The sequence below is a fragment of the Lontra canadensis genome, unplaced genomic scaffold, assembly GCF_010015895.1.
Source record: "Lontra canadensis isolate GAN:19392208 unplaced genomic scaffold, GSC_riverotter_1.0 scaffold218, whole genome shotgun sequence".
Classification (NCBI taxonomy): domain Eukaryota; kingdom Metazoa; phylum Chordata; class Mammalia; order Carnivora; family Mustelidae; genus Lontra; species Lontra canadensis.
In genome coordinates, this window is record NW_022631212.1 from 312524 (window position 1) to 330581 (window position 18058).

At 58.7% G+C, this 18058-nt stretch overlaps 1 protein-coding gene across 12 annotated transcripts in view; it reads left to right on the plus strand.

Moving 5' to 3' along the window:
- HDAC5 (histone deacetylase 5) overlaps nucleotides 1–18058 on the plus strand; it is a 36752-nt gene that overhangs the window by 12088 nt on the left and 6606 nt on the right. For 3 of the 12 annotated variants that reach the window (XR_004381583.1, XM_032849069.1, XM_032849071.1), the window contains exons 3-13: nucleotides 764–838; nucleotides 12153–12412; nucleotides 12518–12662; nucleotides 12747–12861; nucleotides 13146–13276; nucleotides 13411–13557; nucleotides 13641–13768; nucleotides 14082–14213; nucleotides 14426–14648; nucleotides 16877–17088; nucleotides 17360–17656. Coding sequence is in view for 11 of the 12 variants with exons in the window: in XM_032849069.1 (XP_032704960.1) it covers nucleotides 764–838; nucleotides 12153–12412; nucleotides 12518–12662; nucleotides 12747–12861; nucleotides 13146–13276; nucleotides 13411–13557; nucleotides 13641–13768; nucleotides 14082–14213; nucleotides 14426–14648; nucleotides 16877–17088; nucleotides 17360–17656 (1865 nt within the window). In the remaining variant the exon portion in view is untranslated. Of the gene's footprint in view, nucleotides 1–286; nucleotides 839–3887; nucleotides 3960–6929; nucleotides 7000–12152; nucleotides 12413–12517; nucleotides 12663–12746; nucleotides 12862–13145; nucleotides 13277–13410; nucleotides 13558–13640; nucleotides 13769–14081; nucleotides 14214–14425; nucleotides 14649–16876; nucleotides 17089–17359; nucleotides 17657–18058 lie in introns of those variants that run through there. The other 9 variants (XM_032849076.1, XM_032849072.1, XM_032849078.1 and 6 more) reach the window with 8 other exon arrangements.

The window sequence follows — 18058 nt, forward strand, 5'->3', positions numbered from 1 at the left end:
GCCAAGAATAGCGCCCGAGCCGGTCCCAGACACATGGGTACTCTGGCCTATGCCCTTCCCCGGCCCAGCCTCCGGCCACCCGGCTCTGTGGCCTTGGCCCTGAGTGCGGGCCCTCCCCTGGCCCCCATCCCCCTGCCTGGCGCTTCCTCCTGGGGTGGAACGCGCCTCCCCCCCTGGGGCCTCCGCCAGCCCGGGCTCCTGGGCTCCTGGCAGCCGGCCGGCGGCTCCCTGAGCATGCTCCACCTATTTATAGACAGGGCCCTCCCCCAACTGCTATTTCAGTCTCCTGCCAGCTGCCGGCGGCTCATTCGGGAAGGAGGAGCAGGGAGCCAGGCCCAGAGCTGTCACCCAGGGCTGGGAGGGAACACAGAGAGCCCGCCTGCCTGCTGAGCTCCCCTTCCTGTCCCCTGAGTGCTCAGCCATATAGCCCGGCTCCTGGGAGCTGGGCAAGGCCCGAGGTCTGATGCCCCTCTAGCGGAGAGCCGGGCCTGTAGCTCTGGGGCCTCCAGGCTCCTCCTGCTGCCCGGAGCGCCCAGGCCGGATGAGGCGCCTCCCCATTGCCCGGGTCCCAGCGGCAGTGGCCTGGGGGAGCCCCTGAGCAGTGAGGGCCCCGCCCGACCACCTTCCCCTTTGGCTGACTCCCGCCTCCAGCGGCCCCCTCCCGCCTCCGGCGGCCCCTTCCCTGGCATGCTGCTGGTGCCCAAAGCTCAGGGGCTCGTGGAGATGCTGCAGACCATCTATGAGACGGAATCCTGTTTCTCAGCAGATGGGATGTCAGGCCGGGAACCAGCCTTGGAAATCCTGCCTCGGACCCCTCTACACGGCATCCCTGTGGCAGGTGAGTGCCTCGGTGTCCCCGCCTGCCCTCTGCCGTCACGCATCTTTGTCCAGGAGGCAAGCGTCTGGCTCTAAGCATCACCCAGCTGGGGTCCTGCCTGGATCTTTGTGGAGGGCTTTGCTGAGAAGATGGGCGGTCGGGGGAGCTGGGCTTCCTGAGGTGGGCTCCGTGGCTCTCCCCGGCCCAGCCCTGCCTTCCCTGCCGTACCCTCCAGCCACACTGTGCTGCATTTGCGAGTCTCTCTGGTCTCTGGCAGGGTCGGCATAAGCTGCTGGGGGCCATGGATCGCTGGAGGATCCTGGCCTAGTTGGCACTGTGGTTGGAGGGGAGGAAGTGGGTCAGTGACCTGCCTCCCAGGGGCCTGCTCCCCAGGTCCGGGCAAGGGAATAAGCTGTAGCCGAGGGTCCACAAGACTAAAGGCGACCCCAGCTCCTCTGGCTGGGTTCTTGGGGAGCATGTGGCTTCTGCAAGTCTCCCAGTCAGGAGTTCCCAGGGAATCAGATGTGATGCAGGGTTAGGTAGGTTAGGTAGGGTTAGGTAGAGGCTGGCAGGTGGCATGTTGGGGGTCCTGGCTCCCTTAGCTTCCTCATCTCTCTGTCCCTCAGGCCTTGGTTTCATTCCATCTCGTGATGGCGAAGGAGTGTTACTCCAGTTCATTTGGGCTTGAGGACCCCCTGGTCCTGCCACCTTCTCAGCAAGGACATTTTTGGCTCTTGGCTGGGGGTGGGGTCCCCCAGAGCTGGGCCACTCCCTCCCTCCCTCCCAGGAACCTGTTGGCAGCATCAGGCCGTTCTGGCACAGCCTTCCCACTGGGCCGGCACCGCGAGATGCTTCTTTTAGGGAGGGGCCTGCTGGACCCTTGCCCGCTTGGCCCCTCCTGGCAGTGGCTTGGCACTTGGGTGTGGGTGTCTGTGTGCCTGTGTACTGGGAGTCTTGGCCTCTGGATACGTGGGTGGGGGTCCCAAGCTTTGAATTGGGAGGTGGGAACTGTGTGTCTCCGCAGGTGCCTGTGATTGGCTCTAAGCCGTCCAGGGATAATGTTGCAGCTGGACTAAGATGCGTCAGAGGACAGATGTTTTGGGAAGTTTTGGAAAATCCTTGGAATAAGGCCTGCCCTCTGCCTGGGCAGTGATGACCACAGAGTCTCCTAGGGTAGGGGCCTAACCTTAGGAGCCAGCCCTACAGGGTGCCCACACAGGCCCCTGGGATGGGGGCCTAACCTTGGGGGCCGGCCATGCGGGAGACCGACACCATCACCTGGGAGGAAATGTAAACCCAGAGCTCTAGCCCTGGTCTGGTGGAGTTAGCAGCTCTCAGTTCTAAGCTCTAAGTGCCTGTGGACCCCTGCCTGGAAGCCTCAGAGAGCTGGTTCCCCGGAGGGCAGAGGACTTGACGGGCAGCTCTCCCCCATCGTGCACATTTCGGTCCACACATCCTGCCCTTTTCTCCTGCTGTCCCTTGCCTCCCAGCAGCGGCTGGCAGTTGGTCTGAAGTTGCCTCCTCAGCATGTTCTCTTATCTTCTTTCAAGTTAGACCCCAAAACCCTCACAGGCTGGAGCCCTGCTGTTCTTGTCCCTTCCCTAAGGCTGCCTTTCCCTGCATAGACCTCCTCTGGGCCAGCCCTCTCTCCAGATCCCTGTGTCCCCCCACCACACACACACACACACACACACACACACACACGCGCGCACGCACGCACTGCCTAGCTTTCTGATCAGCGGTGTGGTCCATGCCGGCAGGAGGGAGGTGTGAGTCACCTCAGCGGCTCCGGGAGAGGGCTAAGAATGTTCCCCCTGCGCAGCTCTGATGCTGTGTTTGTGACGCGGCTGGGGACAGATATAGGCCTGGAGCTCGGCTGCCTTGTGTTTTTTTTTTTTTTTTTTTTTTTTGGACTCTGGAATGTAAATAGATGTTTCAAATAGAAACGCTTTAACCTTTGGGTTAAAAAAAAATCCACCCCGGATAAACACGGCCATGAGGGCCCAGGCAGCCCGGTGTTCCCCACCCCCACCCCGCCCCCGCCCGCCTCCTCTCCCTATCTCTTGATCAGTCTCCAAACAGGAGGCCGAAGCCTATGGCTAAAAAAGTAGGTGTCCAGGAACGCTTCTTGGGCAGTATGTGTCGCCCGCTCTCCCTGGCCGGAGAGGCTGGGGAACAGGGCTTTCTAGGGTGGCTGGCTGCTTCACCAGCAGGTCTTTGGAACTCTGTTTTTGGGCCATCCTTTGCTCCCTGAGCTGTCTGTTGCTGTCTGTGCACGGCCGTTGTGTAGCACAGTGCCTGGCGCATGGATAAATAAATGAAGGTTGCTTTGAAGGGGCTGGTGTCCAGGGCTGAGGTCAGGATTCCTGGGTTCTACTCTGGGCCTTGGCCATCTGGTGAGCAGACAGATGTGCTGAGTTGCCCCAGTGGGTGAGCCAGAGCCTTGGCAGCGGGGAGCCCACGGGGGCTGCAGGGCGCTCTGTGGCGTCCCTGCTTGAAGAGGGGAACCAGGCACCGCTTTCTTCTAGCCCCATAGGGATCTTCCTTGACGGATGGGATCTCTGCCAGACTTTTCTGCAACAGCCCACCACGCAGTGGGCACCCCCATCATTCAGGCCTTGTTGCGGCTTGGGGAGCCTTGGGGCTTGAGCTCCTGTGTGGGAGGGATTCCCCAGGACACAGTGCTGGGGGAGCCCGTGTTTTCTATGGGCCCTGGACTCCCCTGTGGCCCGGACTGGGCAGCGCTGATAGGGGCATCGTGCAAGATTTTAGGAGCAGACATGGAAGAGGAGTCTCCTTTCCCCAGTGAGGGAGGGTGTGAGTCCTGCTTGTGCCAGGAAAGGAGGCTGTGAATGCTGGGAAGTGCCATGGCGTTTGGGTTCGGTATTGGGTTTCCCCTTGGATACTCTTGCTCATGTTCTTGGGGCCGTTCCAAGCTTGGCTGGGTGTGTGGGCGTGTAGGTGGAGGGGTGTGGGCAAAGTAGGAAGGGCGAGGCTCAGGTGGGAAGGGAACTAATAATGTCCTAAGCCACGAGCGTATCAGGGGCTTTCCTTACCTTGTCTCTTTTAGGAAGGTTTTATTAGCCATATTGTACAACTGAGAAGGATCAGAGAGGTTAAGGAACTTGCCCAAGGTCACAGGGTAAGTGACAGCTGGGATTCAGATTCAGGTCCACACAATTGTTCCTTTGTGTACGTTTTTGAAAGGTGGCCCTTCTTCTGGGGAGGGGGTACATCTTCATGCGAGAGCAGGTGGCTTTGCCCTTGAGGTGTGGGCTCAATTTCAGTCCTGACTGGCCCCTTGGGTTGGGTGCCCTTGTGTAGTATACAGTCTGCATGACCTGTCTTAGTGCCTCCTGAGTGTAAGCATCTCAGGAATAGAGACCAGTGTGGCTCTGTGTGTGTGTGGGTGGGGGGGCTCCTGAGCTCTCAGAGAGGAGACTTTGTTTTCTGTGAACAATGGGGACCCCTTGGTGAGCACTGTCCCTCCCTGCAGGGATTTCAGGGGAGAAGGAGCCTTGGATGCGAAGTTGAACACTCCATCCTGATCACACCAGCTCCCCTGCCCCCATCCACTCTTCTTGTGTTTGAGACCCTCAGCTGTCCCTTCCCTGCTGTACAGCTGCCAGACAGGAAATCAGATTAACTGTGTCCACACACACAGCTGTAACAGCTGTCAGGTCGGCAGCAGAAGTGAGTGCAGCCCGCCTGCCCGGGGACACCATGAGAAAGAAAGTTCTCAAACTTTCAGTTGCATCAGAATTACTGATTTTACATATACTGAATTTCTGTATTAAAGTGCAGAGCTCCAAGCCTGGCCCCCCCATCCCCTGACGGGTGCGGATTCTGTAGGGCAGCCCAGGAGCCAGCATTTTGGACATATGTCCAATGACTCTGATGCGAGTGGACTCAGACCGTGCTGGGGGTAAGGGCTGTGTGGACAGAAGTCGGGCGGACATGGTCATGGGGCCTCGCAGCCTACCAGTGCATGTCACCTGCAGCCCTAGAAGGTCTGGGCAGGCTCTGGGGCTCCTTGGAGCAGGGTGGACCGCGGAAGGAGGAAGGCTGCCGCCCCCGTCAGAGGCACACCCAGCCCCCAGCAGCCTGGCGGCCTGCGGAGGGAGGATGTCTTGAGACGCTGGGCCGCAGGTGTCTAAACCCCAGCTGGGGGGCGGATTATGGCAAGTGGCCAGGTGACCAGGTGGGCAGGGTGCCCTGCTGGAGGCTCAGGGCTGAGTTGCACTTGGGGAGTGGAAGCAGAGCCCCTGCCCTGGGGCCCCTACTATCCACCCCAAGTGTGGAGTGGACAGTCCCACCAACAGCTACAGCCTTTGAATGGGTAGCGTGCCTTTTAGCTGCCTCTAACCGGGCGCCCCAATGTTCCCTGGAAATGTCTGGGCTGGGAGAAGTGAGTCCATTTCTCCTCCAGATAGCAGCCGAGGTCAGTGAGTAACTCTCTCTTCCTCAGCGAGACGCTTCATGCCTTCCAGCAGGCCTCCACACACCTGCTGGCTTGAGGTCCTTCAGACACGTCGTCTGCCTCAAGGTTTCTGGGGGTTCAAACCACCCAGCCCCCTTCTCCCCTGCGCTCCTGGGCCCTGGTGTGTTGGCGCCCTAATGGATGCCCTCTCTAGATCCCTGCATCCTTAATGCAGAGTTTGGCTCGTCTCTTCATCTCTCATTAAATGCGGGAGCAGCCATCATGGTTTCTCCTGGTGGTTTTTCTGTTTGTTTTTTGTTGTTGTTGTTGTTGTTTTTTATTGGGAGGCTATTAGAGAGAAGACCCTGTGGAAGCCCTAAGTCCTCTGCCTCCTTTCGAGATGATGTGGACAAACCTCTTTCTTTCTTTTTTTTAAGATTTTATTTACTTATTTGACAGAGAGAGAGATCACAAGTAGGCAGAGAGGCAGGCAGAGAGAGAAGGGGAAGCAGGCTCCCAGCTGAGCAGAGAGCCCGATGTGGGGCCCGATCCCAGGACCCTGAGATCATGACCTGAACCGAAGGCAGAGGCTTTAACCCACTGAGCCACCCAGGCGCCCCAGGGACAAACCTCTTTCATTGTGGCCCCCCTGGCCTCTGTTGGTTTGGGAAGCTGAGTTGCTGATCAGCAGGCCCTTCCCGCACAGACGTTCTAAGAGCCTCTGAAGTCAATTGCACTTTGCTTCTGCCTTTCAGGAAGAGGGGCCCAGGAAGATGTGGGATGGTACTGGAGAGCAAGCTGGCACAGGGAGGCTGGAGGACCAGAGAAGACTTTCTGACCACTTGGGGTTGGGGCCCTGAGGGCAGGGAGCCACACTTGTGTGCATCTGTGCTAAATAATGCTTCTAAGGGACCCGAGGGAGGCCGCGGCCTGTGGGCTGTGCCGCAGAGGACGGGGCAGCCCTTCTGGGATGTAGCGAGGCAGGACAGACAGCCTGGATATGCTGTGGTCAGGGGTAGGCTGTTCCCAGAGATCCCTGCTCGAGCGCAGGGATCTAGCTGCTGGCCACCCCAGGGTGTGTTGTGTGGGGCACGCAGGCCGGGCTTTGATCAGGACCACAGAGCGACCTTGAAGCGATCTGAAACCAGAGAGCTAAGGCCTCCCTCTGGCTTGGAGTAGTTCTAAGTTTTTTTTTTTTTTTTAAGATTTTATTTATTTTGGGGGGGCATACAAGTGGGAGGAGGGGCAGAGGGAGTGGGAAAGGGTCAAGCAAACTCACTGCTGAGCAGGGAGCCCAATGTGGGGGCTCGATCCCAGGAGCCGGAGGTCATGACCCAAGCCAAAGGCAGATGCCCAACCAGTTGAGCCCCCCAGGTGCCCTGAGTTCTAAGTATTTTCTTTCCAGAACTTGAGAAACATTCTGAGAAGTGGTCCAGACTGCCAGAGGGTTCTGGGACACACACAGATAGCAGAAACCATTAGTAATCGCCCTGACCAGCTACCCCTGAGATCTTCCTGGGCCTGGGGCCAGGCTCCCCTGGGAGTCCTTTCCTGAGCCTAAGAGCTCTGGGAGGAAGGTGCTGGTTTTACTCCCGTTACACAGATGCCCGCCCGGAGCACAGAGAGGGGCTCAGGGCCTTGCGCTAGGAAGTAGCGAAGCCTGACCTGTACCCGGGCGTTCTCTTACTCCAGGGCCGTGGCTCTTAACCATCACGTGGTGTGTGTGAGCTTGCGTTACGTGAGGAACTGCGAAAATTGCTAGGTGAGAGTCCTCCCCAGCTTGCGCATGGGGAAATACTGTCTGAATTGTGGTAGAACCTGTTGAGCCTAAATCGGGCTCCCTAGTCACGTAAGAGCCCAGAAATAGATCATGGGAAACCGTCCTTGGTGGGGAGGGGTCATCAGCGTCATGGGGAGGAGTGAGAGATGCTGTTCCCTGCCTCCTTCCAAGATCCCTCAAGGCCAAGGAAGGGACAAGTTCCTTTTCCCATTCTCCAGAGGGACAGAACGAGGGCGTTGGACATTGAAGGAAGCTGGGGACCGCCCAGCCTGCGGAGGGAGCTCCTCGGGGCTCAGGTGCCAGGGGAAGGCGCTGCCTTCTGGGTGGGCTGGCAGCATGCTGCTCTCCAGAGGGCCCAGTTCCATGGGCTGGCTGGTGCAGAGGGCCTGGGTTGCCCTGCAGTGGAGTCAGGCTCTTAGGTAAGTGTTCAGAGGGCGTGAGTCCCTACTGCATAGCCGGGATCTTCTGCACAGTGGCCTAAGAGGTTTGGTTTCTTCGTCTGTGCACAGAGGGGCCCGAGGCAGGTGATCATAAAGGCCTTTTTCATCCTCTCCCCTTTTCAGCAGGGTAGTTCCTTTGACCCAGGTCTCATCTGCAGAGGCCTTGTTTTTTTTGTTGTTGTTGTTTTTTTTTTTCCTTTGTAGACTTTCCAAATAGCTCAGTGCACCCCTGGCTCTTACTCTGCGTACCCTGGGTCCCTTCCTTCTGCCGTAGCCCTCTGTGGCTGGTGGCTCCAGGGAGCAGGGTCTTTAAAGAGCCAAGCGTTAAGCTGTTTTGGCCTGTGGGGCAGGTCTACACACTGGGCTGGCCCTTTCATCTCGGGCTTCTCCAGGGGTGGGTCAGAAGGCACCAGTTTCCCTGTTGCCAGGGTTTGGGTCATAGGGATTCTGACACTGGTGATTTCAACACTCGAGGGCTCCGAGCTGGGGCATGGCTTACAGGTATGTTCTGAGCAAGGCGAAGGCTTGGCCTTGCCCTCCGGCAGCCAGATGTGTTTTTTATTTTGAACTCTTGTTCCTAAAGCTGTTGCTAAAATCTGCTGCTTACATCCCAGAGCTCCTACCTGCTTGGGGGCTGCGTCCCTTTATCTGGACACTCTTTTTAGTCTAAGGCTGTGCTGGTGGGTGTCCCAGAGGTTGTCCCGCCAGCACCTGCCTTGTCTCCATCTAGGAGCCAGCCTTTCTATCCCTGGGCATGCTGCCTAAAGACTCTGTGGCGGGAGCCCCCCCTGGGCTGGTGGGGCTCATGGAGAGGTCGGGGGGGGGGGGCAAGCATCCTCACTAAGGTTTTGGCACCACCCAGGTGGGCCCATGACACTGGGTAGGGCACCCCCTCGCAGGCAGAGCCTGGTATGCGTGAGGCCACTCCAGAAATACACCGCCCTGCCCACTCAACCTACCTCGGCTGGGGCTTCTCCGTGGAGGCAGCGTGAGTCAGTTTTGCAGAAGGCCGGAGGATGGGATGATATTGGCACGTTCTCCTAAGGCCGCTGTTCCCAGGAGGAAGGGTCAGAGTCCCGCAGGAGCAGAGTCTGGAGGAGGGTAGACCTGGACCCTTGTTGCATCTTCCCTCTCTAGGAGGTGACTGTGTTGGCCATCTGACTTCCTCTATATTCTCTACAGCTCTCTGTCTGAGGGAGGCATGGGGGCCCTGGGGCCTTGCCCTCTTACCGACCCCTCTCCTGGCCTTTCAGGGATCTCTCTGCTAGCCGGAGTTCCTGGCCTTTCCTCTTAGGGAGCAGTGCCCCTCAGCCTGCTTTCTTCCGTTGTCAGAAATCCTCCCACTGTCTTGGTCCACCAGGAGGCGGTCGAGAGCCTCCTCCTGTCTTGACACACCCATTTCACCTTCTAGGTGCTTGGTTCTAATGGTAACCACGGCCACCTGCTCGGCTCACGCCCAGCTGGCAGAGGGCACAGATCCTCCAGGGGGTGCAAGGCCAGCCAGGCTGTAGGTTTTGTGTCCAGCAGCCTTCATTCAGGAGTCTCTGTGCCTCCCCCCCACCCTTTCCTGGACTCCAGCCGCTCAGCCATCATCCCTTAGAGCTGGGCTGTGAGCGGGTAGGCCCTGGGCTGCTGTGTTCTGTCCTGGCCACCACAGCACCTGTGGACTCGAATTCCTTCGTCGGCTGTGCTTTCTGCTTGCATGGGAACGAGGCTGGTGTGGTAGAGCCCACGGCCTGTCCTGCCATCTGCAGAGCCATGGGGCTGTGGCTCCCACTACAGCTGGGGCCTAGCCTCCCTGCCATTCCGGGAGGAGGGTCCCTGAGCCCGAGCCCGTGCCCTCTCCGCGGGGCTCCTGCAAGGGAAGCCAGCCCTGTTGGCGGTAGTTGCATCCCGAGCCGGGTTATCTGCTGGGAGCCAGGAGCGCTTGGACCCCTGCCCTTCCCCAGGCAGGCAGGCTGGCAGGCATCCAGCTCCTACAGTCCCAGCCCTGCTGGGAGCAGCAGGTTGAAGCCTGTCCTCCTCTTGGCTGAGCCGTCCGAGTGCCACAGGCCAAGCCATGCCGAGGAATAGATAACTCTCCAGCCAGCTTGGGGCTTTGCTGAGCACTTCCAGGGCTGGGGAGACCTGAGGCTGGCCGCTGGGTCCTTGCTGTCACCATGCTTTGCACACGGATGGGGTCGGCCACCTCCAGAAAAGCCCCGTGTTAGGGCCTTTCCAAGGGCCCTTCCTCCTGGTGCCGGGGGAGGACGTGGGCTGGGAGGGAAAGTGAGTGAGTGTGTCTGTGTCTTTGTATGTAGCCCTGCCCTCCTGGCCACATCTGGCCACTCCTGCAGATGTGGCTCAGGCCTCGTGGCCACAGAGTCGTCAGTGTGGCTGGCGGGCAAACCACAGAGGAACGTGCCTAGCAGTGCTGGGAGGAGAACAGGCGGGCGGGGACTGAGCTATTCTGCTCAGGCTTTACCTTCCCCCAGCCGGTCCCAGAGGCCGTGTTCAGGCATGAGGGTCATAGCAGGGCCCGAACCTTCAGCAGGCCTGGCCCCTGCCTGGGTGACACTCATTCAGTGTCACTGGAGAGATCCAAACCCACAGACTGTGCAGGGTGTGGAAACCTCTCTTAGCTCGGCCCTTTGTCCCCTCCCAACTCCCTCTCCACTCCCAGTGAAGGTCAGGGATGGGAGCCTGGGCAGAGAGGTCTGCTCACGAGGGCAGGAGGCACACTGGTAGCCACCAGCATGTTGGGGTCCTTCCTTCTCCAGGCCCAGGCTGGAGTGGGCTGCCTTGCCACAGGAAGGTCTTCCCAGCTCCCTGTGGCCTCCCTGGGCTGGAGTGAGAAAAGTGAGGGCTTTCTTTGGAGAAAGAAATGGAAGAGAAACAAGGTGGGTTGGCCCTGCCTCTCTCAACTTCCTCCTTCCCAGGCAGTGGGTAGCCTGTCTTCCCCTTCCTGCCAGAGGCTCTGTGGAGGCTCTGTGGAGTTTGGGCTGGGCTTAGGGCTCCCTGCTGGTGTGGTGTTTGCCCAGTTACCCTGACAACCGCAGGGCAGTGGTGGGGAGTGACATTGAGTGACCAGAGGACAGTGTACGAGGATCAAGAAGTCGAAACCCATGCTTCCCATGAGCCCCTTGGAACATTTGCCCAGGGACCCATTGTCCACATGGGGGCCTGGACCTAAGGTCTTGGGACCCAGCTGGCCCCTCTACCCCTTTCCCTTCCCAGCTGGTTCTCTGTGAGACTGGAGTTCTGAGATCTCTGCCTGAGCTCCAGCCTCCGTCGCCCCCCCCCACCCCACGCTGTTACCCTTCTTCCTGTCTGATTCCCTTTCCTTTCCTGTCTCCTCCTCCCACCTCCTCCCTGCACCGCCCGCCCATTCTCTCATTCCCCCTCCCCCCAGGCACAGCTGCTGTTTGGCTCACTCTATATATAGCGGCATTTTCAGGGTAATTACAATAAAACTGTTGAAAGGAGATAATCCAGCAAAGGAAGCAGAGTCTGACTCCCAGCCCCCTCCTGTCCCCAGTTTGGTGCAGCCCTGCACCCCCTTTTCCTGAGGCCTCCTGCTCCCACCCCCCACCCCCAGTCTCACAGCCTCTTCTTTGGGCCCCATCTGCCCCAGTTGGGTGTGGGACAGAGAAGGGGAGAGGCAAGGGTAGGGGTGTCCAGAGGGTCCCCACAGGTCTCTCCTGGGTTTACTAAGGGCCCTGGCTACCAGCCCCCTGAGTTCTAGAACCATCCTCAGCTTCAGTTTCTCTTCCAGTATAGGCTTCTCAGCAGGGAATGTGTGATGTTGAAAGGCGGGGAGGAGGCCTGGGAAGGACAGTGGGTGCAAGCATAGGGTTTGGATTCACATTCAGTTCATCGGTCACCTGGCGGTGTGTTTTTGGTCATGTACTTCAACCTTCCTAAAGCTCAGGTTCCTCCTCCGTAAAGGAGTTCCTGTAAAATGCCCCGTGGCGTTAACCGTCAATGACAGTATCACGTGTTGAGGACTCAGTTTCCCAGAGACTGTGCTTCATGCTTAAGCATATTTTCTGTTTTTTTTTTTTTTTCTTTTCTTTTTGTTTCAAAGATTGAATGGTTTATTTTAGAGAGAGAGTGAGTTTGAAGTGGGAGAGGGAGAGAGGGAGAAGCAGACTCCCCCCACCCCCGCCCCGCCCTGAGTGCAGAGCCCGTCGTGGGGCTCAATTTCAGGATCCTGAGATCCTGATTTGAGCCAAAACCAAGAGGTGGACGCTTAACTGACGGAGCTACCCTGGCGTCCCAGCTTGTGCATGTGTTCTTTTCTTTTCTTTCTTTTTTTTTTTAAAGATTTTATTTATTTATTTGACAGAGATCACAAGTAGGCAGAGAGGCGGGCAGAGAGAGAGGGGGAAGCAGGCTCCCTGCTGAGCAGAGAGCCCGATGCAGGGCTCCATCCCAGGACCCTGGGATCATGACCTGAGCTGATGGCAGAGGCTTTAACCCACTGAGCCACCCAGGCACCCTTTGTGCATGTTTTCTTATTGAAGTTCATGTCTTTGACTTCAGCTAAGACAGAACGTGGTTCTGCGGAGCAGAGGGATTTTACTGTCCCCCTCCCAGAACTTACCTCCTGGGTCCGGCAGTCCTGGCTGGTGGCTTTCTGGGGCCCCAACATGGCTGCCCAGGTGTCACGGTGTTGCCCTTGGACTCCCTGACGCCCGTCTCTTGTCCCCACAGTGGAGGTGAAGCCGGTGCTGCCCGGAGCCATGCCCAGCTCCATGGGGGGTGGGGGAGGAGGCAGCCCCAGCCCCGCGGAGCTGCGGGGGGCTCTGGCAGGCCCTGTGGACCCGGCACTGAGGGAGCAGCAGCTGCAGCAGGAGCTCCTGGCGCTCAAGCAGCAGCAGCAGCTGCAGAAGCAGCTCCTGTTCGCTGAGTTCCAGAAACAGCATGACCACCTGACAAGGCAGCATGAGGTCCAGCTGCAGAAGCACCTCAAGGTGAGCGAGGGGGGCGCGGGGGGACTGCCCAGACCTCCGACCCCCGCCCGGACCTGGCTCACCCTGGGTTCTTCCCTCCCCCCTGCCCCCACCGCACCCCTGCAGCAGCAGCAGGAGATGCTGGCGGCCAAGAGGCAGCAGGAGCTGGAGCAGCAGCGGCAGCGGGAGCAGCAGCGGCAGGAAGAGCTGGAGAAGCAGCGGCTGGAGCAGCAGCTGCTCATCCTGCGAAACAAGGAGAAGAGCAAAGAGAGTAAGGCCTGGGGCCTCCCGCACCGTCCCCCAGCCCAGGGGTCTGGGCGCCAAGCACCCGGGTCAACCGTGCCCTGTCCTGCAGGTGCCATCGCCAGCACTGAGGTGAAGCTGAGGCTCCAGGAATTCCTCCTGTCGAAGTCAAAGGAGCCCACGCCAGGCGGCCTCAACCATTCCCTCCCACAGCATCCCAAATGCTGGTAATGGCCCTTGGCAGGCGTGGGACACAGAGCTGCCCTGCTCAGGGGCTTGCCTGGCTGCAGGATGGCAGGGGGTCTCCTGGCCAGAATCCACAGTTGGGCCCTGCAGTCTCTCTTAGGGATGAAACTCCCACCCCTGGCTTTTTTCCTTTCTTCCCTCCCCAGGATCCATTTCTTAATCCCTTGACGCACTGGGCATTTCCTAACGGTGCTTGCCGGGTGGGAGGCCCCGTTGGCTGGGTAGTAACCTAGGTCTGTTTCCATCCCCACCCCACATCCCCCAGGGGAGCCCACCATGCTTCTTTGGACCAGAGTTCCCCTCCCCAGAGTGGCCCCCCTGGGACACCTCCCTCCTACAAACTGCCTTTGCTTGGGCCCTATGACAGCCGCGATGACTTCCCCCTCCGCAAAACAGGTGTGTAGTGGCCAGCCTGGCTTTCTAGAATATGGCTCCTTGGAGGTGGGTGGGGAATGTGGTGGGGCCGGGCTACGGGTGGGTGTGTACCTATTCGTGTGGGTGCATCTGAGCCCTGACTCCCTTCTCCCCAGCCTCTGAACCCAACTTGAAAGTGCGTTCGAGGCTAAAGCAGAAGGTGGCTGAGCGGAGAAGTAGTCCCCTCTTGCGTCGCAAGGACGGAACAGTCATTAGCACCTTTAAGAAGAGAGCTGTTGAGATCACCGGCGCTGGGCCTGGGGGTAAGGGCTTCTGTCTCGTTTCTGTTCTGAGGTCCTGGGAGTGGGGGGTGGGGAAGGTGACTCTGAGCATGTCCCAGTGACAGCCAGTTCTCCCGTAGTGTCGTCCGTGTGTAACAGCGCGCCAGGCTCCGGTCCCAGCTCTCCCAACAGCTCCCACAGCACCATTGCTGAGAATGGCTTTACTGGCTCAGTCCCCAACATCCCCACCGAGGTACAGGCCTGCTGAGGGCTGGGCGGGTGGGCCAACCTGCTCCATTTCCCTTGAAGAAGAAAGGCAGCTCCTTCCTGTCTGTCTCGCTGAGAGTATCCAGCAGGGACCTCCCTGCCCATGTGGACAGGCTAGAGGGACCTGTTGCTTTTAGGTGGGCTTGTCCCATGGGCCTCTGGAGGACTGTGATCTCTCAGTACCCCCAGGTGGGGCTTGGTGTGGGGAGCAGGGAGAGCGAGGCACCATTCAGAGCCCTTGGCCCCGGGAAGCCCTCCTTTGCTGGCTCTCATGCCTGTCTCTCCCAACTGCTCCCTAGATGCTCCCCCAGCACCGGGCCCTCCCTCTGGACAGCTCCCCCAACCAGTTCAGCCTCTACACGTCTCCCTCTCTGCCCAACATATCCCTAGGGCTGCAGGCCACAGTCACTGTCACCAACTCACACCTCACCGTAAGTACGGGGCGTGTGCCTCCTCCTCCCTCTGGTGTTGAGGTCTGCTGTCCTGGATGCCTCCAGCTGGGGCTTTGGTCCACACAAGGCCCCGAGTGAGAGCAGATGGCCTTCTGGTGGGCAGAGGGTGGGTGCGGGATGCTGATCCCGGTTGGCAGGACTCGGGGCCATATAAGCCCCTCCCTCATCTCCACCTCCCTTCCCCACCACAGGCCTCCCCGAAGCTGTCAACGCAGCAGGAGGCCGAGAGGCAGGCCCTCCAGTCCCTGCGGCAGGGTGGCGCACTGACGGGCAAGTTCATGAGCACATCCTCCATCCCTGGCTGCCTGCTGGGCGTGGCGCTGGAGGGCGACAGCAGCCCCCATGGTCACGCCTCCCTACTGCAGCACGTGCTGCTGCTGGAGCAGGCTCGGCAGCAGAGCACCCTCATCGCTGGTGAGCGGGCGGGGGGGTGCTGTGTGGGGGGTGGGGGGGCACCGGGTGTCAGGCCACTGCAGAGGCCCCGCAGGGCCGCCCTAAGGGAGTAGCCAGGGTGGCTCTCCAGCTCTGTCCCAGCTGCCCTCCAGGGCATCGGTGACTTCTCCCGTGTCCTCCAGACACGACTTGAGTACATACAGCCCCACCAGGCGCTGTTCTTGAGGTCATCCACGGCTGCCACGTGCTCACATCCTCGAGCCGCGCTGTCCGGTAGACCTACAGCACGAGCCACGCTTGTAACTTCAAGTTTTCTTTTTTTTTTTTTTTTAAGACTTTTATTTATTTATTTGATAGACAGAGATCACAAGTAGGCAGAGAGGCAGGCAGAGAGAGAGAGGAAGGGAAGCAGGCTCCCCGCCGAACAGAGAGCCCGATGTGGGGCTTGATCCCAGGACCCTGGGATCATGACCTGAGCCGAAGGCAGAGGCTTTAACCCACTGAGCCACCCAGGTGCCCCCAAACTTCAAGTTTTCTAGAGCCATGTGGTAATATGTAAAATGGGGCACCTGGCTGGCTCGGCTGGGAGAGCACATGACTCTTGATCTTGGTCATGGTTGTGAGTTTGAGCCCCATGTTGGGTGTAGCAGTTACTTAAAAATAAAATCTTCAAAAAAAAAAATGAAAAGAAACTGTTAAAATTAACTTTAAAAACATAGTTAACTCAGTAAATCTGGAATATTGTCATTTTTTTTTTAAAGATTTTTATTTATTTATTTGACAGAGAGAGCACAAGTAGGCAGAGAGGCAGGCAGAGAGAGAGGGGGAGGCAGGCTCTCTGCCGAGCAGAGAGCCCGATTCGGAGCTTGATCCCAGGACCCTCAGACCATGACCTGAGCTGAAGGCGGAGGCTTAACCCACTGAACCACCCAGGCGCCCCAATATTGTCATTTTTTAAAAGATTTTATTTATTTGTGAGAGAACAAGCATGAGATGGGTGGAGGGTCACAGGGAGAAGCAGACTCCCCGCCAAGCAGGGAACCCAATGCGGGACTCGATCCTGGGACCCCAGGATCCTGACCTGAGCCAAAGGCAGATGCTTAACCGACTGAGCCACCAGGTGCCCCTTATTTATGTATTTATTTTTATTTAATTTTTATTTATTTATTTTTTAAAAGATTTTATTTATTTATTTGACAGAGAGAGATCACAACTGGGCAGAGAGGCAGGCAGAGAGAGAGAGGAGGAAGCAGGCTCCTCGCTGAGCAGAGAGCCCGATGCGGGGCTCGATACCAGGACCCTGAGATCATGACCTGAGCTGATGGCAGAGGCTTAACCCACTGAGCCACCCAGGCGCCCCTATGTATTTATTTTTAGATTGTCCTTTGTTTATTTATTTTAAAGATTTTATTTATTTGTCAGAGAGAGCACGTGCACAAGCAGGGGGAATGGCTCAGCTCCTGCTGAGTAAGGAGCCTGATGGGGGACTCGATCCCAGGACGCTGGGATCGTGACCTGAGCCCAAGGGATATGCTTAACTGACTGAGCCCCTCAGGGTTGCTTATTTATTTATTTTAGAGAGGGAGAGAGAATGTATGCGGGAGAGGGAGAGGGACAAACACACTCTGCTGATCAGGGAGCCCAACGTGGGGCTTGATCTCACGACCCCGAGATCCTGACCTGAACCAAAATCAGACGTTCAACCGACTGAGCCTCCCAGACGTCCCCATCTCAATTTAGAGGGGCTGCATTTCAAGTGCTCAGTAGTTACAAGTGGCTGGCATCCCAGAACTGGACTGCATAGCTTTGGACAGTCAGACCTTAAGCAGCTAGTGGCATCAGAAGACGTTCTGCTTAAAAGACATAAAATCCTGGCCCCAGGCTTCCCCACCCCATGGCATCCATGTCTACGGTCAGGGCAGTCTTGTTGCAGTTGGAGGAAACTAGTTATTATTTACCTACACTGAGGGTGTAAGACTATATGTGCAATCATAAGGGAATCAAAGGGAGAGAGTGGTGAATCCAGGAAGGCTTGCTGGAGGCAGTGACTCTTGAGCTTACAGGACCATTCCATTGTGGGGAGGAGGAAGAATGGGGCTCAGGTTGGGGAGCCAGGTACCCCCAGGCCCCTCCAGGGTTTTCCCTGATTACGTAGGTGGTGGCGTTCTAGGAGGGGGAGAGAGCTGGGGTAGGACGGGGGTGCCCAGCACCCTGGCAGTGATGGTTCCTCCGCTCCTCCCACTGCACAGTGCCACTCCACGGGCAGTCCCCGCTGGTGACAGGTGAACGTGTGGCCACCAGCATGCGGACAGTGGGCAAGCTTCCGCGGCACCGGCCCTTGAGCCGCACGCAGTCGTCCCCGCTGCCCCAGAGCCCCCAGGCCCTGCAGCAGCTCGTCATGCAGCAGCAGCACCAGCAGTTCCTGGAGAAGCAGAAGCAACAGCAGCTGCAGCTGGGCAAGGTGAGCTGGGGGCGGCCAAGGGCCAGGGCGGTGCTGGGGGCCGGGCAGAGCAGGGCACTGGTCTGGCAGCAAGGGAGCGGGGGAGCGGGGGGCTAATGCCCTGGGCCACCCCCAGGCTCCATCTGCTCCGACATATCACCTGACCTCTTGGAGAGGCTCCGTATGGCTGGCCAGCTGCCAGGGAGGCCAGGGAAGGACAGACCATCCTGGGCCACGGCTGCTTGGCTGCGCCCCCTCCCAGCAGATGTTCCCCCTCTCTCTGCTCCCCCAGATCCTCACCAAGACTGGGGAGCTGTCACGGCAGCCCACCACCCACCCCGAGGAGACGGAGGAGGAGCTGACTGAGCAGCAGGAGGCCTTGCTTGGGGAGGGAGCCCTGACCATCCCCCGGGAAGGCTCCACGGAGAGCGAGAGCACGCAGGAAGACCTGGAGGAGGAGGAGGAGGAAGAGGAGGAAGAGGAGGAGGAAGAGGGGGAGGAGGACTGCATCCAGGTCAAGGATGAGGAGGGCGAGAGTGGCCCTGAGGAGGGGCCCGACTTGGATGAGTCCAGTGCTGGTTACAAAAAGGTGACCCCTCCACCCCAGCCCTTGATCACCGCCCCTCTGTCCCCCACATCCCGGTCCATCTTTGCCTTTCCCTCTCCCCGCTCTGCGTGGCCCAGGATGCTGGGCGGGGGAGTAGCTTTGCGTAGAGGGCAAACACGGAGGAGGAGGGGGCAGGGGTGGTAGAAGGGGGTGCTGCTTGTGCTGGTCTCAGGAGAGCCTCCTCCGCCCAGTCCACCAGCCAGTCCTGGCTGCCACTGTGACTGCCCCCCTGCTGAGCTGTGTGTGTGTGTGTGTGTGTGTGTGCGCGCGCGCGCGTGCATGCACATGTGTGTACTTGCGAGCGCCCGTGCGTTTCCGCCTGCTTTGGGCCAGTTGTGCGTTGGTCTGTATGTGCACACGTGTGTGTGTACACACACGCCCCCA